General features: G+C 42.8%; 1 protein-coding gene across 2 annotated transcripts in view; it reads right to left on the reverse strand.

The window, feature by feature from the left end:
• Nucleotides 1-25107, reverse strand: part of LOC141114481 (lysosomal alpha-glucosidase-like) — a 321841-nt gene that overhangs the window by 81889 nt on the left and 214845 nt on the right. For both annotated transcript variants that reach the window (XM_073608186.1, XM_073608187.1), the window contains 4 exons: nucleotides 11282-11415; nucleotides 11038-11189; nucleotides 477-625; nucleotides 262-403 (listed from right to left, as the gene is read on the reverse strand). In XM_073608186.1, coding sequence (XP_073464287.1) covers nucleotides 262-403; nucleotides 477-625; nucleotides 11038-11189; nucleotides 11282-11415 — 577 coding nt within the window. The remainder of the gene's footprint in view (nucleotides 1-261; nucleotides 404-476; nucleotides 626-11037; nucleotides 11190-11281; nucleotides 11416-25107) is intronic.

The following is a 25107-nucleotide window of genomic DNA, read 5'->3' on the forward strand; positions in this document are numbered from 1 at the left end:
CAAGACAGCTTGAGCGGAATTCCGTCGGAACTCTGTCGGAAAAACCTTCAGCGTTTATTCCGACGGGAAAACCAGTCGTGTGTACAGGGCATAACATACAGAATCTAAACCCTTGTTTAGATTCTGTACAAGGGCTCTAGGATTCTATGACAGGTATGTTTGTGGAAGAAACTCAACATTGTCATAGCAATATGGAAAATGTGTCATTACAGATCTTCCAGTCTATTATCTGGTGATGTAGTGTATAAAGTTAAAGCTCACCCCGACCGGACTGTACCACATTCCAGCAGGAAAATATCCCGTCACTGTGGTTTGTCCCTGCTCCACAACTGGGGTGATCAGAAGAGCCTCTCCCCACATGAACTGGCGATCAATTGTCCATGTGTTTTGGTCATGAGGGAACCTGAGGGAGGCAAGGCAGAGGTTAATGAACCCACATCTAAACAAGCAAAACTGTAATCTGATAAGGTACTCACTCCATAAATGGGGCTCGGACCACAGTTTCCCCAGACGTGTGAGAATTATAAAACAATGTGTACATATAGGGAAGCAGCATATATCTTGCTAGTGTAGCTTTTCGTATTGCATCCACAGCTGTTTTGCTGAAAGAATAAGGTTCCTGGGACTACAATGGAGGAAACAAAAACCATTACAAAGTAGACACATAAATAGGTCAGTTTTTATCTTAGACATTATAGTGTATGTAATCTGTTATACATCTCCTGTTAAAATATTTGCTGTAAAAGCATATTGAGCAAAGATAGCAGAAGATGGGAGCAGCTTTGGCGCAACATCATATATGATGGATATGTATTTATTACTATGGATTAGACTATTGTGTAGAGCTGCAATAAACAGTAGCCATGTGTACATTTGGAAATGTATGATAAACATTTTGGAGAAAATGCTTTGATCCAGAGACATAAATGCAAATGAACAAAATAATGCAAAGCGAAATTATGCTAAACTTTAAGAGAACCTGTGCTTTCCCCATGCAGGGAAAAGCAACACATTTGGTTAACCGATGGCCTTCCCAGTCAAGAACATAGAGTAGTCATACTCCTCTTCCTTTTGCACCCTATTTGTAAGCTCCAAGTCATGACACAGGGATAATGAATATCTCCGCACCTCCATGTGATAGCACTGGGTGCCCAAGCAGCCAATAACAAAGCACCAGCACTATCATATGGGAGGCAGGTTAAGGAGGCAGATTTCTCTGGAATGTATAGTGGAGGAGGGTGGCAGTTAAATTAACCGAAAAAGAAATAAGTGCCCGTGCTATGGTGTGTACAATAAGTGATTCAATGCTTTCGATCAAACTCTTATTAAACAATGGGCTGCTGCTGACGTATAAGGTAAAGGGCCTTTAAGAATGATACAAAATGATTAAACTCAGTGCTGCCCTTAAATATACAAGTAAATTAGTGAACAATAATATATAAAGTGCCTGTGCAAACATATAAAATAGAAAAAAGTCCTATGGTGCAATACAAATAAAGTCCTTTGGTGCAAAGTAATGTGTCCACTTCTGTCTGTGAAGATAAGTGTCACTCCGTGCCACCCTCCTGGGTCCCCACTCACCAGAAATAATCTTTAAGTATGCAAGGTCTTTATCCTACAAGTATATCATATGCCAATGAAGAGAGAGATACTCATAGCGTAATATCGTTAAAATGTATTGTTTAACTGACGGTTGGCAGCACTCCAAGGTGGCGATTTGATGCCTGTATTCCTTTTCTTTGCATTTTTAAACAATACATTTTAGCAATATTACGCATCTCTCTCTTCATTGGCACATGATATACAGTCAGGTCCATAAATATTGGGACATCAACACAATTCTAATCTTTTTGGCTCTATACACCACCATAATGGATTTGAAATAAAAGGAACAAGATGTGCTTTAACTGCAGACTTTCTGCTTTAATTTGAGGGTATTTACATCCAAATCAGGTGAACGGTGTAGGAATTACAACAGTTTGTATGTGTGCCTCCCACTTTTTCAGGGACCAAAAGTAATGGGACACTTGGCTGCTCGGCTGTTCCATGGCCAGGTGTGTGTTATTCCCTCATTATCCCATTTACAAGGAGCAGATAAAAGGTCCAAAGTTAATTTCAAGTGTGCTATTTGCATTTGGAATCTGTTACTGTCAACTCTCAATATGAGATCCAAAGAGCTTTCACTATCAGTGAAGCAAGCCATCATTAGGCTGAAAAAACAAAACAAACCCATCAGAGAGATAGCACAAATATTAGGTGTGGCCAAATCAACTGTTTGGAACATCCTTAAAAAGAAAGAACACAAGGTGAGCTCAGCAAAACCAAAAGACCCGGAAGATTACGGAAAACAACTGTGGTGGATGACCGAAGAATTCTTTCCCTGGTGAAGAAAACACCCTTCACAACAGTTGGCCGGATCAAGAACACTCTCCAGGAGGTAGGTGTATGTGTGTCAAAGTCAACAATCAAGAGAAGACTTCACCAGAGTGAATACAGAGGGTTCACCACAAGATGTAAACCATTGGTGAGCCTCAAAAACAGGAAGGCCAGATTAGAGTTTGCAAAACAACATCTAAAAAAGCCTTCTGGAACAACATCCTATGGACAGATGAAACCAAGATCAACTTGTTCCAGAGTGATGGGAAGAGAAGAGTATGGAGAAGGAAAGGAACTGCTCATGATCCAAAGCATACCACCTCATCAGTGAAGCATGTTGGTGGTAGTGTCATAGCGTGGGCATGTATAGCTGCCCATGGAACTGGTTCTCTTGTATTTATTGATGATGTGACTGCTGACAAAAGCAGCAGGATGAATTCTGAAGTGTTTCGGGCAATAATATCTGCTCATATTCAGCAAAATGCTTTAGAACTCATTGGACGGCGCTTCACAGTGCAGATGGACAATGACCCGAAGTATACTGCGAAAGCAACCAACGACTTTAAGGGAAAGAAGTGGAATGTTATGCAATGGCCAAGTCAATCACCTGACCTGAATCCGATTAAGCATGCATTTCACTTGCTAAAGACAAAACTGAAGGGAAAATGCCCCAAGAACAAGCAGGAACTGAAGACAGTTGCAGTAGAGGCCAGAGAGAGCATCACCAGGGATGAAACCCAGCATCTGGATGATGTCTATGCGTTTCAGACTTCAGGCTGTAATTGGCTGCAAAGGATTTGCAACCAAATATTAAAAAGTGAAAGTTTGATGGATGATTGTTAATCTGTCCCATTACTTTTGGTCCCTTAAAAAGTGGGAGGCACATATACAAACTGTTGTAATTCCTACACCGTTCACCTGATTTGGATGTAAATACCCTCATATTAAAGCTGAAAGTCTGCAGTTAAAGCACATCTTATTTGTTTCATTTCAAATCCATTGTGGTGGTGTATAGAGCCAAAAAGATTAGAATTGTGTCGATGTCCCAATATTTATGGACCTGACTGTATATTCACTGCATAGTAAACATTTAATTCTTGAAGCAGAACTCCAGCCAAAAATAAGACAGAAATGAACAGCCTAATGAAAGACAAAATAACAAAACCAGCTTTTGCTGCAATATTCACCTTCAATCAGTCTACTGGCTAGCATCATTTGGCCTTGCCTCCTCTGAGCCCAGTTCATCCTGGACCAACCCAGCATGTAAATGGACAGTGAAATGAGAAGCAGCACAATGATGAACTCATCTCTCTGTCGCAGTTTTTTCCACCTATCAACATGCTTCCGGTCATCACATTAACTGATTAGCTCCTTATGCTGCATATTCAAACAAGGAAGACACTGATCCAGGCAAGCAGTCACTACAGTCTGAATGCGCTGGGTGCAAGCCACGGCCCGCCACCAATGATCTATAGGAAGAACGGCTGCACACCACACGAATGTTCCAATGATTTTATTAAAAAAAAATAGCAATAAACAGCCAACAACGAGAGTGTTTGAACCCAGGAGGTGACGCGGGCATTTCACACTGACCTCAGTGCTTCTTCAAAAGGTTTTGAAGAAGCACTGAGGTCAGTGTGAAATGCCCGCGTCACCTCCTGGGTTCAAACACTCTCTTTGTTGGCTGTTTATTGCTATTTTTTGGAATAACATTGTTGGAACATTCCTGTGGTATGCAGCCGTTCTTTTCTTTCATATGCTGCAACTTCCTCTCACACTCCAGCCTTGTATATCTGACTAGAGTTGAGCTTTAACTTTTTTCCAACAAATACTCTGTCAGTAGGGATGAGCCGAACACCCCCCGGTTCGGTTCGCACCAGAACCCGCGAACGGACCGAAAGTTCGCACGAACGTTAGAACCCCATTGACGTCTATGGGACTCGAACGTTCGAAATCAAAAGTGCTCATTTTAAAGGCTAATTTGCATGGTATTGTCCTAAAAAGGGTTTGGGGACCCGGGTCCTACCCCAGGGGACATGTATCAATGCAAAAAAAACTTTTAAAAACGGCCGTTTTTTCGGGAGCAGTGATTTTAATGATGCTTAAAGTAAAAAAAAAAAAGTGAAATATTCCTTTAAATATCGTACCTGGGGGGTGTCTATAGTATGCCTGTAAAGTGACGCGTGTTTCCCATGTTTAGAACAGTCCCTGCACCAAATGTCATTTTTAAAGGAAAAAATCTCATTTAAAACTGCTTGCGGGTTTAATGTCATGTCGGGTCATGGCAATATGGATGAAAATCAGTGAGACAAACGGCATGGGTACCCCCCAGTCCATTACCAGTCCCTTTGGGTCTTGTATGGATATTAAGGGGAACCCCGCACCCAAATTAAAATAAGGAAAGGTGTGGGGCCACCAGGCCCTATATACTCTGAACAGCAGTATACAGGCGGTGCAAACAAGACAGGGACTGTAGGTTTGTTGTTAAGTAGAATCTGTTTGTAATTTTGAACATTTTTAACGTGTTTAGCTCCAGCCAAAAAATCTTTTCTAAGCTTTTTGGAAAACATAGGGAAGGGTTATCACCCCTGTGACATTTGTTTTGCTGTCTTTCCTCCTCTTCAGAAGATTTCACCTCACTTTTTTGTCCCAATGAAAAATGTTTTTTGAAAATTTGGGTTTTTTTGTGGAACAAGGATTGGAAAGCATCAGTGGAAAGGAGAACTTGTTTTCCCATATTAACTCTTACAGGAGAGAATTTCCCTTCCTAGGGGTAGATTTCATCTCACTTCCTGTTGTCTCCTTCCGTTTGCAAGTAGGAGTCGTTTGTAAGTTAGATGTTTGAAAGTAGGGTCCTGCCCTATATACTCAGCAGAAATTTGGGCCTTAGGTGTTGCTGTGGCCACAACACTGTAAGCCCTCACAGGGCCCTGCTGTGAAATATTAGATCAAGAATTGTAATTACATGCCCCTGTTGAACAGGAGCTGAAAAATTAGGCCTTAGGCACTGGTGCTGGTGCCACAACACTGCAACCCCTCACAGACACTCTAGTTGGAACGCAGGAACGAGCCCTGCTGCAAATTATTGCTTCAAAAATTGTAATTACACGCCCCTGTTAGACAGGGGCAGAAAAATTGGGCCTTAGGCACTGGTGCTGGTGCCACAACACTGCAACCCCTCACAGACACTCTAGTTGGAACGCAGGAACGAGCCCTGCTGCAAATTATTGCTTCAAAAATTGTAATTACACGCCCCTGTTAGACAGGGGCAGAAAAATTGGGCCTTAGGCACTGGTGCTGGTGCCACAACACTGCAACCCCTCACAGACACTCTAGTTGGAACGCAGGAACGAGCCCTGCTGCAAAGTATTGCATCAAAAATTGTAATTACACGCCCCTGTTAGACAGGGGCAGAAAAATTGGGCCTTAGGCACTGGTGCTGGTGCCACAACACTGCAACAAGCTATCAGCGTGATGATTGAGGAGGAAGAGGATAATTACTCAGGGATAGTCACTCAGCATCAGCATAGGCAGTCTTTGAAGGGATCTGAGATTTCAAAAAAAATTATTCGGTTACATCAGCATCAGGTGCTTGGTAGCTGGTGGTGATCCAAGACTCATTCATTTTTATGAAGGTCAGCCGATCGACCGAGTCGGTGGACAGACGCACCCTGTGATCGGTTACCACGCCTCCAGCAGCACTGAATGTGCGTTCCGAAAGAACGCTGGATGCAGGACAGGCCAGTAGCTCAATTGCATACTGTGCAAGCTCTGGCCAGTGATCCATCCTCAAGACCCAGTAACCCAGAGGATTTTCGGTGGGAAAGGTGTCCAAGTCTGATCTTGCCCCTAGGTATTCCTGCACCATGTAAAACAGACGCTGGCGATGGTTGCTGGAACCGATCATACCTTGGGGCTGCGGACCAAAAAATTGTCTGAACGCATCGGTCAGACGGCCACCTTCTCCACCGCTCCTTCTTTGACTGACCGAAGCCTCAGCAACACATTGTCCAGAAACAGGAGTTTGTAACCTCCCAGTCTCTGGGAACGCGTTGCACAGACCTTTCTGCAAGGCCTCCCGAAGATGTTTCATCCTCTGCTCCCTCTGCGATGGCAAGATAAGGTCCGCAACCTTACCCTTGTAACGTGGATCAAGGAGGGTTGCCAGCCAGTATTGGTCCTTCTCCTTGATACCACGAATACGAGGATCCTTACGCAGGCTTTGCAGGATCAGGGAGGCCATGCAGCGTAGGTTTGCTGAGGCATTCGGTCCGGAGTCCTCTGGGTCACTAAGAACGACATGGTCCGCAGCCACCTCCTCCCAGCCACGTACAAGTCCATGTGTTTCTTGGGACTGATCCCTTAAAGACTGCTGCTGATGCTGAGTGCCAGGCTCCACCTCCATACTGACACAATCTTCCTCCTCCTCCTCTTCCTCCTCGTCCTCTTCCTGTGTGATCGGCGGGCACGCAGGAACACTGTCTGGATAAAGGGGGCCTTGAGAGCTAAGGAAGTCCTCCTCTTCCTGCCTCTGTTCTGCCTCAAGTGCCCTGTCCATTATTCCACGCAGCGTGTGCTCCAACAGGTGGACAAGGGGGACAGTGTCACTGATGCATGCACTGTCACTGCTCACCATCCTCGTGGCCTCCTCGAATGGTGACAGGACAGTGCATGCATCCCTGATCATGGCCCACTGGCGTGGGGAAAAAAAACCAAGCTCCCCTGACCCTGTCCTGGTGCCATAGTCGCACAGGTACTCATTTATGGCCCTCTGCTGCGTGTGCAGCCGCTGCAGCATGGCCAACGTTGAGTTCCACCTGGTGGGCATGTCACAGATTAGGCGGTTCTTGGGCAGGTTAAACTCCTTTTGGAGGTCCGTCAGCCGAGCACTGGCATTATATGACCGGCGGAAATGCACACAGACTTTCCTGGCCTGCCTCAGGACATCCTGTAAGCCCGGGTACCTGCCCAAGAACCGCTGCACCACCAAGTTAAGGACGTGAGCCAAACAGGGCACATGGGTCATTTGTCCCTGTCGGAGGGCAGAGAGGAGGTTGGTGCCATTGTCGCAAACCACCATTCCTGCCTTAAGTTGGCGTGGCGTCAACCACCTCTGAACCTGCCCCTGCAGAGCTGACAGAACCTCTGCCCCAGTGTGGCTCCTGTCCCCCAAGCACACCAGCTCAAGCACCGCATGGCATCTTTTGGCCTGCGTACTTGCGTAGCCCCTTGAACGCCTACGGAGCACCGCTGGTTCCGAGGAAGAGGCCATGGAGGAAGAAGAAGAGGAGGGGGTGGAGGAGAGAGGTGTGTCACAATCAGCATTTTGGAGGCGTGGTGGCGGAACAACCTCCAACACTACTGCACCTTGTCCTGCATCCTTCCCAGCTGCCAGCAGAGTCACCCAATGCGCCGTGAAACTTAGGTAACGTCCCTGTCCATGCCTGCTGGACCATGAGTCAGCGGTAATATGCACCTTACCGCTGACCGCCCTGTCCAGCGAGGCATGGACATTGCCTTCCACATGCCGGTAGAGAGCCGGAATCGCCTTCCGTGAGAAAAAGTGGCGTTTGGGTACCTGCCACTGAGGAACCGCACATTCCACAAACTCACGGAAGGGGGCAGAGTCTACCAACTGAAAAGGCAGCAGTTGAAGTGCTAGCAATTTTGCCAAGCTAGCATTCAACCGCTGGGCATGTGGATGGCTGGGAGCAAACTTCTTTCGGCGGTGCAGCAGCTGGGGCAGGGAAATTTGCCTGGTACAATCTGACGTCGGTGTACCAAAAGCAGATTGCCCACAAGTACTTGGCTGTGACACACCTAATTCTACACCTTCATTCCTCTCACTGCAGGTCTCAGAGAGGACTGAAGGTCTAGTGGGGTTGGAAATCTCAGCTGATGAGGAGCAAGGAGAGATCCTCTTTGTTCTTTGGTGTGGGTCTTTTAGATACGCTTGCCAACGAACTGCATGGCAGGTCAACATATGTCTGGTCAAGCATGTGGTACCCAAGCGGGAGATATTTTGGCCACGCGAGATACGCTTGAGACATATGTTGCAAATAGCAGCGGTGCGATCTGATGCACTCGTCTCAAAAAAGGCCCACACCAAAGAACTTTTTGAATAACGCGCAGAGACTGCAGCGCCCTGCACATGTGGAGCTTTGGGGTGTGATGCAGTCAATGTGCTGCCCTTAGGCTGGCCCCTGGAGGGCATCCTGCCTCGTTGGTGATGTGCTGCCGCCTCCTCCTCCTCCTCCTCCTCCTCCTCCTCCTCCTCCTCTCTCCTATCAGGCACCCACGTTGAGTCAGTGACCTCATCATCCCCTCCCTCCTCATCACTGGAGCAAACCTGGCAGTATGCTGCAGCAGGGGGAGCATGACTGCCAGATTGCTGTCCTTCTTGGGCACCCCCTCTGTCCGCGCTCATGTTACTGCCTTCATCGAGCTCAGTATCGTCATCAGAGCCTTCCAAACGCTGGGCATCCTCCTGGAGCATGTACCCAACACTGTGGTCAAACAGTTCGAGGGAATCCTCATGAGGACATGGTGGAGCTAGGGAAGGAGTCACTGATGACATTGAGCTGAGGGAAGAGGCCGCTGCTTTGCCAGACAAAGCACCCTGGGCATGGGTGAGAGAGGATGAGGAGGATGAGGACGGCTTGGTCATCCACTCGACCAAGTCTTCCGCATGTTGCGGCTCAACATGGCCAGCTGCCGAAAAAAAGGCCAAGCGTGTCCCATGGCCACGTGCTGATGAGGATGCACCGTCTCCACGACCAGCACTAGACACAGAGCCTGCTTGCCCTCTCTTATTGGCTTGTGACTGTCTGCCTCTCCTTCTTGGCCTTCCAGACATACTAATGGCCTGTAGCTGCACTAAGCTGGGATAGAACACCTGTAATTTTCTTCAAGTAGCTTTATATACTGTAACCAGACAAGCCTGCCTGTCAGTAGGAAGATAAGAGGAACGGATCTAGCTGAACACTGTGAGCAGGACGCACTGTACTAAATGTAAATAGTCTAGCTGCCTGACCGTGGTACTAATAGGATCAAATAGAACACCTGTAATTTTCTTCAGGTAGCTTTATATACTGTAACCAGACAAGCCTGCCTGTCATTAGGAAGATAACAGGAACGGATCTAGCTGTACACTGTGAGCAGGACGCACTGTACTAAATGTAAATAGTCTAGCTGCCTGACCGTGGTACTAATAGGATCAAATAGAACACCTGTAATTTTCTTCAGGTAGCTTTATATACTGTAACCAGACAAGCCTGCCTGTCAGTAGGAAGATAACAGGAACGGATCTAGCTGTACACTGTGAGCAGGACGCACTGTACTAAATGTAAATAGTCTAGCTGCCTGACCGTGGTACTAATAGGATCAAATAGAACACCTGTAATTTTCTTCAGGTAGCTTTATATACTGTAACCAGACAAGCCTGCCTGTCAGTAGGAAGATAACAGGAACGGATCTAGCTGTACACTGTGAGCAGGACGCACTGTACTAAATGTAAATAGTCTAGCTGCCTGACCGTGGTACTAATAGGATCAAATAGAACACCTGTAATTTTCTTCAGGTAGCTTTATATACTGTAACCAGACAAGCCTGCCTGTCAGTAGGAAGATAACAGGAACGGATCTAGCTGAACACTGTGAGCAGGACGCACTGTACTAAATGTAAATAGTCTAGCTGCCTGACCGTGGTACTAATAGGATCAAATAGAACACCTGTAATTTTCTTCAGGTAGCTTTATATACTGTAACCAGACAAGCCTGCCGGTCAGTAGGAATTTAACAGGAACGGATCTAGCTGAACACTGTGAGCAGGACGCACTGCATTAAATGTAAATAGTCTAGATAGAAGATAACAGGAACAGATCTAGCTAAACTGAATACAGTGTATATATATATATGCAACACCTGGGATGCATATATATACACAATACACTGTAAGTGCAGCTAACTGACTGACTGTTCTGCCTAATCTATCTAACTCAAATCAAATGACACTGTCTCTCTCTCTCTCTATCTCTCAGCACACCGGAACACACACTACACAGGGCCGCCGTGCAGGCGGCCTTATATAGTGTGGGGTGTGTACTAAATCCCCTGAGCCATAATTGGCCAAAGCCACCCTGGCTTTGGCCAATTACAGCTCTCTCTACTGACAGCGCTGTGATTGGCCAAGCATGCGGGTCATAGTGCATGCTTGGCCAATCATCAGCCAGCAATGCACTGCGATGCCGCAGTGAATTATGGGCCGTGACGCGCCACACGAATTTAGCGCGAACGGCCCATAACGTTCGCAATTCGGCGAACGATCGAACAGCCGATGTTCGAGTCGAACATGGGTTCGACTCGAACACGAAGCTCATCCCTATCTGTCAGGATCACTTAGTGCTCCTCCTGTTCCTCATTCCAGCACACGAGTGTTGGCTGTTGCTTTTCCCCTGTCTGTGTTCACCTGCAGGTGATTGATCTGATCAGTCACGTGATATAAGCAAACCGAGCTAAACCTGCACCTATATTGTGGTAGACGTGACATTCATGACACTATCCTGTATTTCTCGTTAGCTATGGTATAGTTGTTGAAACCTGTGAAAAAGCCAATCATTTGGTTTTGGAAATGCACTGATGACAACCTTGTTCTGTTTCTCACCTTCGCATCTTTAGTGTTGTGATTTCTCATGAATGGATAAAAAGCTCCAACTTGGCTCCAGCGTACACATAGCTCCTCTGAGGCATCCCCGACAAATCCACAGAGGTCTGCCCCCACTAGAGGGATCCCATAGATATTACACAGTACGATAGCTGACATAAAAATAAAAAAACAAGGCTGATAGTAAGATTGCTAGTATACAAAATGAACATCATGGATCCTACAGTAATCAAAGCTAATTTACCCGGTATTGTGTAGTAAAGCTGCTCCCATGTGCTTTCTACATCTCCTGTCCAGTGTCCCGCATATCGCCCAAGAGTGGGGAAATTGGATCGAGAAATCACAAAAGGACGTTTGTTACGGATTTTCACCAATGCACTGTTATAAAATATAGAAAATATTTCATTCTCTTTTTTTTTTTTTTTTACTAACACATTTTTTGATGATGATAATCACGGAGCAGAAACATGTGCTGATAAAAAATCTGAGCAGTAAAAAGAAGGATCACTTACTGATTTGTTATCTAACATATACATTTAAATTCTAAACGAAAAAGGTTTTTGGTTTACTAGAGGGCTTTGGGACTCAACATGTGGTCTGAAGGCAATATGTGGTCTTTTGGTACATTTTGGAAGTTGTTGAGGCCCCCTATACCTCGTAAGTTGACAACCATTGCTATAGGACTGGGGTACTGAATTTTAGTTTGTGGAGGTCTGGTCAGAAAAATGTTCTTCCAGCAGATGTCCAAACACTTGAGACAAGGCAATGGCAACAGGGTAACAATAAGGGGAGGGACCCAGTAACAAAGAAGTCACACAGTCTTATAAGCAAAATGACCTGTTGAAGCACAAACATAAGTGTAGTTCATTTTTATAAATGAAAAAAGAAAGACATATCCCGGCAAATTACAGCAATAAGAGAAATATTTCGAAGAGATGGGTGGCATTACTTACAGGGCATGCAAGTAACACATTAGTGCAAAGGAATATCTTGAAGGACCTGCTACTCCAGAAGAGAGAGAACACTCCACAACCTCTATTCCCCCTATAATGACACTCAGCCCATCCAAAGCGTTCCAGCATTTCAATATATGTTTTGCATTCCCATATTTTTATTGTGAGAATATAAAATTAATTTTTTACTGTTAGGACAAGGAAGTTTTTAGAAGAATGTACTGGGCTTTGGTCTTAAAAAGATTGAGAGCCAATGTTCTAGGGCAGTATTGGACTCATAATACAAGCTAGTCACCTGTCACCTACACAGTCCACAGGCAAGCTGAGATCCTGATTGGATAAAAGAGATATGTACGATCTCTGATCTATATGTGATGAAATGCCCCAGAAATTCACCACATACATGACCTGTACAGATTAATTATGTGGGGGTCTTGTGAGCCAAAGATGGACTGATGCCTCTGTGAGGTGAAACAAATATAGATAAGCTGCAAACGCTAACCACGTTTCATTGCGTGCATAAACCAAAAAATATAAATAAACGTGCCTGCGCTGAAAAAACAGATATATCCCAATAGTTGGGAGGTGCATATATAGTGTTAAACTATACTACAAAATTTCAATATAAAAAAAAAAAAAACAGATGGTAATATATAAATTATAGAATGAATACAATCCTTATATAAAAGTATCCCATAAAGTGCAACATGCAAAAAAACAATATATATATGTGGTTATAAATATAAGATCAAAGTGCAAAATCAAGTGTCCACATTTAAAAAGTTCAATTCATTGATATCAACACATAAAGTGCAAGTAAGTGGTGTCCACAAGAAACAGTGTTCCTCATGCTCCTCCTTAATGGTGTTCACAATCCAGCATGCTTCAGTGCTCTCCTGTGACCCCCCACTTGTGCTTACGCTCACCTCTGAGCGTGTGACACGGTAATTAAACGGTGTCTAAACACGCATTGGAGCCACCCCTTGAGCTCATACAGGGTATGCTGGTATAAACTCCACCACTCACAGATGTCATCAGATAGTCTCACATACAAGAAAGAAAGAGCTCCATAGTGTGATACAGTAGGGATTTATTTAAAATATATTAAAACTTCCCTCCAGAAGGGTACTCACAATATGTAGGTGCGTGAGTGCACCAATCTTTCCAGAGAGTGTTTGTATAAAACAAGCGTTTGTATGGCGTGCGGTGTGTCGTTCCTCATCTACCTCTGTTGCTGACAGCTCCGTCCTACCCCTCCCACAGGGATCACGTGCCTTCTTCTGGGGGATCTAATTGGACGGATGCTCTGTGTGTGTGTTTATATGCTGTCGGTGGCCATTTTGCCTAGGACCGCTGACAGCTCTAGTAATAGGCTACATCGATATAAGAATATCCTGTCGGCGGCCATTTTGCCTAGGACCGCCGACATGTCTAGTGTTAGGCTACAACCGCACACGGCGGCCATTTTGCCTAGGACCGTCATCTCCTATAATCATAGGCTACATCACCATGCTCCTTTATTAAACAGCTGTGATAACTACAAGAAAAATTATAACGAAAACTAGCAGTGATAATTACCATTAATCACTGTCATTATTATGTATATGTTACCTAATTAATAATCCAGGACGGAGCTGCACACTTCAGATGACGCCACACCGCACCTCATAGATCATTAAATCATATGCAGAAATAAAAAAAAAATGTTTTATATACTTCAATAAGCCGCCAAGAAAACAGTGAACATAAATAATATTAAATTAGAATAAAAACCGGATCCCAGCATACAATCCCAATTTTAATGCATACTTAATTAATACTCAATATGGAGTCACATACCGAGTGTTAAAACGAGGAATCTAAATCCTATATTATTTAATTAAAAACAAAATATTGTCCTCATCTACCAGAGGGGCTACTTGTAATAGAATATACCTATCAATAGTAATGTAAAAATATAAAAAAAACGCCTAATATTAATCTATAGAATGTTAAAATTAATTAAAACAGTATGAACCTAATTAAGGTGCCCAGAGTGGGTCTTCATCACAATAGTAAGACAGAGAGGACTATGGTGTATGGTGTATCAAAAAGGATAATATACATATCCTGGCGGAACTAGTAATTCCTCCATCACCATGATTTCACAGTCCAAATCTATACATATTGTAATCTAAATTCACATAGCCATGCCGAATAATCCAATAATACATGATGAGATATACCAACCTATTCCTATACCATCTGTAATACTGGTATATATATGGGGTATAATGGGGTATATTAAAAATTACTAAGAAAATCACAAGACATATATATGGGGTATAATGGGGTATATTAAAAATTACTGAGAAAATTACAGGACATATATATGGGTTATAATGGGGTATGTATTCATTTTGACTTGTAATTTTCTCAGTCTGTCTTACTATTGTGATGAAGACCCACTCTGGGCACTTTAATTAGGTTCATGCTGCTTTAATTAATTTTAATATTCTATAGATTAATATTAGGCGTTTTTTTTATATTTTTACATTACTATTGATAGGTATATTCTATTACAAGTAGCCCCTCTGGTAGATGAGGACAATATTTTGTTTTTAATTAAATAATATAGGATTTAGATTCCTCGTTTTAACACTCGGTATGTGACTCCATATTGAGTATTAATTAAGTATGCATTAAAATTGGGATTGTATGCTGGGATCCGGTTTTTACTCTAATTTAATATTATTTATGTTCACTGTTTTCTTGGCGGCTTATTGAAGTATATAAAAATTTTTTTTTTTATTTCTGCATATGATTTAATGATCTATGAGGTGCGGTGTGGCGTCATCTGAAGTGTGCAGCTCTGTCCTGGATTATTAATTAGGTAACATATACATAATAATGACAGTGATTAATGGTAATTATCACTGCTAGTTTTCGTTATAATTTTTCTTGTAGTTATCACAGCTGTTTAATAAAGGAGCATGGTGATGTAGCCTATGATTATAGGAGATGACGGTCCTAGGCAAAATGGCCGCCGTGTGCGGTTGTAGCCTAACACTAGAGATGTCGGCGGTCCTAGGCAAAATGGCCGCCGACAGGATATACTTATATCGATGTAGCCCATTACTAGAGCTGTCAGCGGTCCTAGGCAAAATAGCCACCGACAGCATATAAACACACACACAGAGCATCCGTCCAATTAGATCCCCCATAGGAAGGCACGTGATCCCTGTGCCGAATACGCGTCGGGGAGGGGTAGGACGGAGCTGTCAGCAACAGAGGTAGATGAGGAACGACACACCGCACGCCATACAAACGCTTGTTTTATACAAACACTCTCTGGAAAGATTGGTGCACTCACGCACCTACATATTGTGAGTACCCTTCTGGAGGGAAGTTTTAATATATTTTAAATAAATCCCTACTGTATCACACTATGGAGCTTTTTCTTTCTTGTATGTGAGACTATCTGATGACATCTGAGAGTGGTGGAGTTTATACCAGCATACCCTGTATGAGCCCAAGGGGTGGCTCCAATGCGTGTTTAGACACCGTTTAATTACCGTGTCACACGCTCAGAGGTGAGCGCAAGCACAAGTGGGGGGGTCACAGGAGAGCACTGAAGCATGCTGGATTGTGAACACCATTAAGGAGGAGCATGAGGAACACTGTTTTTTGTGGACACCACTTACTTGCACTCTTTGTGTTGATATCAATGAATTTAACTTTTTAAATGTGGACACTTGATTTTGCACTTTGATCTTATATTTATAACCACATATGTATATTGTTTTTTTGCATGTTGCACTTTATGGGATACTTTTATATAAGGATTGTATTCATTCTATAATTTATATATTACTAGCATTTTTTTTTTTTTTATATTGAAATTTTGTAGTATAGTTTTACACTATATATATATATATGCACCTCCCAACTATTGGGATATATCTGTTTTTACAGCGCAGGCACGTTTATGACCTGTACAGATGCTTGTTTTGACGGTTATTTAATTGGCTGTCACCCCAATACTGGCCTGAAGGACTTCACTAAAATTCAGTTTACATGGTCAATTTGAGAACATTTCCATGATGTTTGCATTATATATGATACATTATACATATGACACAGAGGCATACCGTCAGGGGTCACAATTGTGACTCGGCCCCATGGTCCAGAGGACCCGTGCGGCTTCCCTATTTTACACAGGGACAGGAGGGGTGGCATATACATGAACAGATCCCCTCCATTTTCTGCTGAAATCCTAGTTCTCCTCCTCTCCCTCCCACCTGCACTCAAGTGCTGCAGCAGGAAAGCAGAGTGTATTGGTTCATGTATATGCTGCCCCTCCTCTCCAGGTTACTCATCTTTGCTGGCCAGGCTCCCTGTGTGCTCCCCTGCTCCCCCCCCCCCCCCCCGCCCCCCGGCAGCGCTGCTGGCTTTCTCCCTCTCCTTTCCCACTGGCTGCTGTGGGGGATGTGTCAGGATGGAATGCGGGAGAAGGGGCCAGTAAATATGTAATTTACTGGCCCCTTCCTTTTCTGAAGGAACACAGTGAGTGATCGGTACCAATTGCTCCTGTATCCATTCATAACTGAAGCATAGTAAACTAGCTTTCGCTTGTGAATGAATGGGAAGCTTTGTACAGAGCTATTCCTGTTCATTCGTTCTGTGCTGTGGAAACTGAAGAGAAGGAGATTGAGGACTGTGTCCTCAATCAATCTCTCTCTCTCTCTCTCTCTCTCTGTCTCAAAAGTGAGACATCAGGGGCCTGCTTAGATCACTGATATTTCACCAAAGCCACTCAACAGGGCAGCTAAAAAATTGTAAAAAAAATGTAAAAATAAAGTAAAATAAAAATACTGACGCCGTCCACTGCCCTACTGACACCATCCACTGCTCTACTGACCCCCATCCTCTGCCCTACTGACTGACACCGTCCACTGCTCTACTGACATGTGCACTGCTTTACTGACATCATCCACTGCCCTACTGACTGACACCTTCCATTGCCCTACTGACATGTCCACTGCTTTACTGACACAGTCCACTGCCCTAATGACAATGTCTGCACACCATCCACTGCCCTACTGACACCATCCACTGTCTTACTGACACTGTCCACACACCATCCACTGCCCTACTGACACTGTCCACACACTGTTCACTGCCCTACTGACAATGTCCACTGCACTACTGAAACTGTCCACATACCGTTCACCACCCTACTGACACTGTCCACGCACCGTCCACCGCCCTACTGACAATGTCCACTGCTTTACTGACACCATCCACTGCCCTACTGACTGACACAATCCACTGCACTACTGACTGACACCGTACACTGCCCTACTGACACTGTCCACTGCCCTACTGACACTGACCACACACTGTTCACTGGCCTACTGACCTGTCCACACACTGTTCACTGCCCTACTGACACTGTCCACACACCTCACTGCCCTACTGACACTGTCCACACACCTCAGTGCCCTACTGACACTGTCCACACACCTCACTGCCCTACTGACACTGTCCACACACCTCACTGCCCTACTGACACTGTCCACACACCTCAGTGCCCTACTGACACTGTCCACACACCTCACTGCCCTACTGACACTGTCCACACACCTCACTGCCCTACTGACACTGTCCACACACCTCAGTGCCCTACTGACACTGTCCACACACCTCAGTGCCCTACTGACACTGTCCACACACCTCACTGCCCTACTGACACTGTCAACTGCACTACTGATTTCCAGATTTTCCACTGTCCACTTCTAAGATAGGCTAAGTTTATATTTTTAGAGTGACATTTGTTTAATCGTTTTTCAGATCTAATATTGCATCAGGGCCAATAAGCTTCAAGTTACACCTCTGATATTAAATGACTGTTGTGGTTACCATTCATGTTTGTATTTGTGTTTTGCCTAACAGTTGATATATAAGCTGTATGTGCATTTGTTTCTGACTGTACATCAGCATTTCATCTGTCTTTTCTGAAACTGTTATTGGATCATAGTACTAGTGAGCCTCAGATCCATAGTAGAGGATCTCCAACCTGTTACTTTTGATATCCATCTAAACCACTACTGGAGAGGATTTTTTAAATGTTCAGGGTTGTGAACTTTTCTAAGGTGGGGGTCAATATTTTTTTATGTGAGCAATCATAATTGGTAAATGTAATTTACATTATTTCTTCTAGACTCCTTTTTTTTAGATATCTTGATTGTCAATAGGGCAGAATGGACCAATGGGACCATCATGATTGATTATAATGTATAATCATTGATAACATCTATCTGCATTTGGCAGGACCCTGTTTTATGCACCGTATTTATCGGCATATAACATGCGCTGGCGTATAACACGCACCCCAAGTTTAGGAGGGAAGTTTAAGGAAAAAAACTTTTAGAAGGGAAGTTTAAGGAAAAAAACTTACATTTTAAATGCCCATCGATGCAGCCTTATCAGTGTCCATCTGCAGCCTTGCCCAAAATTGCAGCATGATCAGTTTTTAAATTTTAGTGCCACCGAGATACACAGAGCCGGATGTCCTGTGTATTCGGCTCCTCTCAGCTCGTCTCACAGTCCCGCCCCTCGGCCCGGCTCCTATGATGGACACCACACCGGTCCAATGGCAGGACATAAAGGCTAGGAGGCAGGACTGGGCGTGACTGCGAGCGGAGCCGAGCCAAGTCGAGTACACAGTACACTCGGCTCAGTCTATTTCGGTGGCACTCGCTCCTCTTCCCCTCAGAGACAGGATCAGCATATAACACGCACCCACGATTTTCCCCTGATTTTAAGGGGAAAAAGCTTGTGTTGTACACCGATAAATACGGTATGTGATAATTATGAATGTATCTTGGCTTTAGACTATGTTTATCCATAAGTATAAATCATTCAGCATTAGATTGATGACATGGCTGAACCTTCTATTTTGGGTTTTGATTTGTTCAGTACTGTGTATTTAAGAAAAAAATCTTACATAAAAATAACCCTATATTATAGGTTCTTCGTGTAAGCTGGCAATGGATGTGAACAATTGCATACACATCAACTTATATACATTTTCCTTTTTGTTTTTAAAGGGTCATTAAACCAAGAACAACTTTAACCGTTCTTAGACAGGCTGGCTGCATTTGTTTTCTTCTTTTCCAAGCTAAGAATGTTTTCAGGAAATATAGAAAATGCCTGTTGATCTTGACAGAAATGTGTTCTTGTGACTTTATAAGCTGAACTGGAAGGATAAAACTATTTTATCTTTCTTCTGTGAACTACTAATCTCCTCATCCCCTATGCAATGAAGATGAACAAAGGCAGTCATGTTTGAAGTCAAGACTGTTGGTCAACAGTTGTTATGGCTCCCTATATAGCTCCATAGATGCAATGAACAGTGGGCGCAATAAAGCGCCCGCATCATGGGATTGTGGTTGCCAAAGAAAAATATTTTATAAGGTTTTAATTTTCAAAAAAAAAAAAGAGGTCACGAGGCAAGGAGCGGGAAAAACATTTTCTCCTCAGACTAAGAGGCTATATAAGCCTCTGTGTGACAGACCCGCTCACACTTGCCCTGAGGTGGCTTAAGTTTGAGCTCCCCTGCGCTAACCTGGCTGGCTTGGGCTGTCTCTGGGCATGAAGTCGCTAGTAAGAAGAGTCCTTGAAAGGGCTGCAGCAGAAGGAGGTGATGAATGGCTCCAGCGGTGTTTAGCTCTCTCAGAAACAGACACTCCTGTGGGTAATGTAGCGGAACAGCGAGCTATGGAGCCACTCTGTGAATCTCGGCCAGCTGTCTCTGACTCAGCACAGCGCTCACCGGCTCACAGCATTCAGCGGAGCTTTCCCTCAGAACGTTCTTTTTTAGAAACAGCAGCGGTGAGTGAGGATAGAATTACAGCCATAACTGAGCAAGCGGAGTCAGTGCAAGGGGTTAGAAGAAGCAACAGGCGGGGAAAAGAAGTAGGAGAGTTGTATCCCCTTCTCCAAGCCGTAATAGCCGAGGCAGGGGCAGAACACACATATCATCAACACAATGCAGGGAAACTCAGCCCAGGAATGAAGCAGCTTTGCCTAGTTTAACAGATGTTTCACCGGACTCTCCACCTGCAAGCCTGGCTTCACCTACAATACAGCAGTCGCCACAGTATGCTGGTAGTCAGTCCAGGCAGATACCTCAGTCAAATGTGGCATCACTTGCATCCAGGCCAGCCAGGCTGGATGCTGTGAGAGCCCCTCTGTCTCTTTCCTCCCTTACAGGTGATTTTAGTCAAGCAGCACCAGGTATACAGATTCCAGTCAGATGCAGTCATTCTGAAAACAGTCCAGTCGGTCCTGATAGTCAAGTAACAGCACCAGGTATACAAATTCCTGTCAGATGCAGTCAGTCTGAACACGGTCATGCTGGTCCTGATATTAGTCCAGTAACAGCACCAGGTATACAAATTCCTGTCAGATGCAGTCAGTCTGAACACAGTCATGCTGGTAAGTTTGCTCAAAATGAATTAATTAATCAATTATTAGTGTCATTAAATAAATTTAATGAGAATATAGCTATTAATAATTCCACGTCTGTCTCTACAAACGTATCTCCTTCTCCAGCTAATGTTTGGTCTGGTAACTCTGTAGCTAATATTAATCCTATTCTTATAAATACAAGCATTCCTGTATGCATTCCTAACTCTGTTTCTGAGATATGTTTTAAAGAGGTACTCCACTGTGAAATGTCTCCGTTAGGTTTTCATTTGCATTTATCAGTAAAAGAAAAAACATGGAAAGGGGAATTCTTGCATTTATTATCGTTATTACCTATTGCTAAAGATTTCATTATAAAAATGGATAGAAGATTCTGAGGATAGTACTGAAGATAGACGCCGACCTGTTGCTAGATCCTTTTTTAATTGGTTGCAGGCGTTTTGTATATTCTCTGCGATAATGGGTGAGAAGCATCCAGAGAAATGTCCTGGACTTTTTCAGCATTTGGAGCATATTTTAGAGGCATATAAAAGTTTTGACGGCATGGGATGGTTTAACTACGACGAATCTTTTCGTCAAAAAATTGCAATATACCCTAATTTAAAATGGGGTAACAAAGATGTTGGGCTGTGGTTAAATTTAATTATTCCTCAGAAACCGGTATATGCAAGACCTCAGCCTCAGTCAAATCTGACCTCAAATGCGTCAGCATCAGTTTATAAGAAAGGAACATGTTACGCATTTAATGAAAATCAATGCAAATGGTTGAATTCATGTCATTACCGTCATGAATGTTCTTTTTGTTTTGGTAGCCACCCAGTCTCCAGATGCTTTAAAAGAACATCTAGCAATCAAGTCCTCAGGGATCATACAAAAAGCCTGCATGCCTGTGAGGCTAATCGAAATGCATCCATGGTTAATGTTGTACCCCGACAAGGAGAAAGCACAATTACTAATTGAAGGTTTTTCTACAGGTTTTAAACTCCCTATTTTCACAGGTCCAGGTTGTCAAGTTTCAAAAAATTTTAAATCAGTCTCCCTCAATAGTGAAATAGTTAGGGAAAAATTAATAAAAGAAATTTCAGCCAATAGGATTGCTGGCCCTTTTCTCTTTCCACCGTTTAATACTTTAGAGTTTCCCAGTTGGGTTTAGTACCAAAAAAAAAAAAAAAAAAAAAAAAAAAGAGCCTAACTCTTATCGGCTCATTCATCATCTCTCTTTTCCTACAGGTCAATCCCTAAATGATGAAATTGACCCATTATCTACTACAGTCAAATATGCCACATTTGATGATGCTATTCATATTATTAGAAAATTCGGTCGGGGTGCTTTATTAGCAAAGCAGACATCCAATCAGCCTTTAGATTATTGCCCATTGCTCCAGAATCTTACAATTCCCTTGGTTTCTGTTTTGAAGGCTATTTCTTTTATGATAAATGCCTTCCAATGGGCTGTTCATTGTCCTGTTTTTATTTCGAAAATTTTTTGCTTCTTTTCTTCAGTGGGTACTACAATTTGAATCGGGTCATACGGGGATAATTCATTAACTAGATGACTTCATGTTCATTGGTCCGCCAGATTCTTTAGTTTGTGATTTAATCCTCAGGTTATTTTTCCTTTTATCTAAATATTTTGGTATCCCCCTAGCAATGGAAAAACTACTTTTCCATCTCCAATTATTGAATTCTTAGGCATTAAAATTAATACGCAATTATTCCAGTTTGAGCTTCCTGCTCTAAAAATTTACAGGTTACAATCCTTTATTTCCTTCTTCCTGCGCAGAAAAAAGATTTTATTAAAAGAGCTTCAATCATTTCTGGGTCTTCTGGCTTTTGCTACACGCATTATGCCTATGGGTAGAATATTTTCTAGATGTCAGGTCTAAAATCCCCATTTTCCCACATTAGGTTGATCTGTGCTCTAAAAGATGATCTACTGGTATGGTCCCAATTTTTGCAGGATTTTAATGGCAGATCTTTTTTCCAGGAAGACTTTGTTTTCGCAGCAGATTTAGAGTTATTCACAGACGCTGCTGGTTCTCAAGGTTTTGCTGCTATTTTTCGTTGTCATTGGTGTTCTGGCGTATGGCCCCCAATTTGGATTGTTAACAAGTTTACGAAAAACATAGTTTTGCTGGAACTCTTTCCGGTTCTAGTGGCTTTGGAAATTTGGGGCGATCAGCTCGCTAACAAAAGAATCATTATCAATACAGATAATAGAGGTGTATTATTCGCTTTAAACTGTCTTTCTTCAAAATCGTTACTGGTCATAAAACTTTTGCGTTATTTAGTTCTCTTATGTTTAAAATTAAACATTTGGATTAAGGCAAAACATATACCTGGCAATCTTAATGTCATCGCTGATGCCTTGTCTCGATTCCAGATGGCTTGCTTCAGACAGCTATAAAAAAAAAATGCCTCACGCAGATCTGGTTGGGTACCGCTGCCCGAGTCATCTTTGGGATCTCATTTAAACCCAGTAATCCATATTATTAAGAATTCGATTGCTCAAAAAACATGGACCAATTATTTGGTTGCATGGGAAAGGTGGTTGAATTTCAATAAGGAATTGGGTTCTCCTGCTTTACCACCTTCTGAGAGTTCGATCTTAGCATTTCTTTGTTCTTTAATTCAATTGGATTTTTCCTTTAATCACATTAATAAAATATTAGCAGGAGTTTCTTTTTTCCTGAAGCTGAATAATTTCCCAGCCTGTAACAGTTTATTTTCTGTTAAACAAGCTTTAAAAGGTTTACGGAAGGTTAAGTTGGCTCCAGATAAGCGAAGGCCAATTACTTTGGACACTTTGTCAAAGCTGTGTTTGGCTACTCCTTTTGTTTGCATCTCGGAATACGAAGCTATCTTATTTCATGCTGCATTCGTTTTTATGTTTTTTGCAGCCTTTCGTATATCCGAGATGTTGCCAAATAACAAACACAGTTTAGAAGGTTTGTTTTTATCAGAAGTATCCTTTTCAGACGATAAGGTCTTTGTTTTTGTCAGAAAATCAAAATGGATAGATCAGGCAAAGGCCAGTGGCTCAATCTATTCGCTTTTGGTGACTCCATCCTCTGTCCTTTATTAATTCTCAAAAAATACCTTTCAGCCAGACCAGCTTCAGGTCAGCATTTTTTGTTCACATAGATTCATCTCCTATGACAAAATTCCAGTTTTTAGCAGTCTTCAAACGTTGTTTTACTCATTTGGGCCTTTCCCTTTTCAAATTTTCTACTCATTCTTTCAGAATTGAAGCCGCTACTGAAGCTGCTAGATTGGGTTTGAGTGATGAAGTTATTATGAGATTAGGTAGATGGGAGTCTAGTAGATTTAACATTTACATCCGTCCTAACTTGTCTCTTTGATTATAGGTGATAAATCTTGCATTTGGATATTTGGCCATTCATACATTTACTGGGCTCATAAGAGAGCTGCTCAGCGTTGCTATGGTTCCAACTTATCCTTGCCTGCTGATAAGTTTGTTATACTTTGGAAAGGTATTCGTGGTCTACAATGGTCTAATCTTTTCCTTCACATTTCTGAATTATTTCTTTCTTGGCCTTATCAATCTATCATAATTTTACACGTTGGAGGTAACGATGTTGGTAGATTAAAAACTTTGGATTTAATGTTTTTAATGAAGCAAGATTTGCATCGTTTAAGATTAATGTTTCCAAATACGTGTGTTGTTTTCTCTGAAATGGTGTCTCGACTGCATTGGTTATATTCTAAAGACAGCAGACCATTGGAAAAGATAAAGCGGAGAATTAATCATTCAACTGAAACATTTTTAACATCAATCGGGGGGATCTCCTTCCGTCACGTAGATTTGGAAGGTGGTTTTCCTGGTCTTTACAGACAAGATGGTGTACATCTTTCAGATGTTGGTCTTGACATTTTCAATTTAGGTCTTCAAAATTGCATTGAACAGGCCGCGGTGCTGGGGTAGCCTGGTTTTGTTTTCAAAACCCAGCTGGTGGGGACTTGTTTTTTATGAATTAAATTTTTCAGCTCGAGTCCTATGAGTGAGCAAGTTAGAATTGGTTTTAATTTGAAAGAATATTTATTATATTTCATGGTTTATTGAATAAAGTTATTTGTTTAATTCTAATACCAATAAAGGTGCCGCGGCCAATTTTATTCCAACCTGTTGTAGTGTGATTATTTATTGTTATATAGTGCAACCTACAATTCCATGGAGAAGTGAGGGTAGTCACCCAGGAAGTAGGTGAAAATAAAGCCAGAAAAAAACAAAACAAAACGAATGCAGCCACCACATCTGAGGACTTGAAGGCTGAAATATGTAAAATATTTTTGGGGACTCTGTTTGCTTTCATTTTTAAATGCCTTTTGGATAGATTATGGAGTAATTGCAACTTTTTTTGTGCTGTATGTGTCCCTTTGTCAAGACTGCTAGCAGTGGACTGGTTCTAGGTAGGAGTTTTGCTTTCCCAGGCAGGTTGTATTTGCATGCACACTGCTTAAGGTAAAGCCCATGTGTGATGCTGAGGCTCTATAATTGAATGAACTGAAATTTAACAAATGAACTAAAAGCTAACAAATGAAATGGGTGGGCCAGGACCAGTGAGGCTGGGGAAGAAAGAGCTAGATGAGGCTAGATGTCCTCCAGCCAGGAAATTAAGTGGGC

The sequence above is a fragment of the Aquarana catesbeiana genome, linkage group LG12, assembly GCF_042186555.1.
Source record: "Aquarana catesbeiana isolate 2022-GZ linkage group LG12, ASM4218655v1, whole genome shotgun sequence".
Classification (NCBI taxonomy): Eukaryota; Metazoa; Chordata; class Amphibia; order Anura; family Ranidae; genus Aquarana; species Aquarana catesbeiana.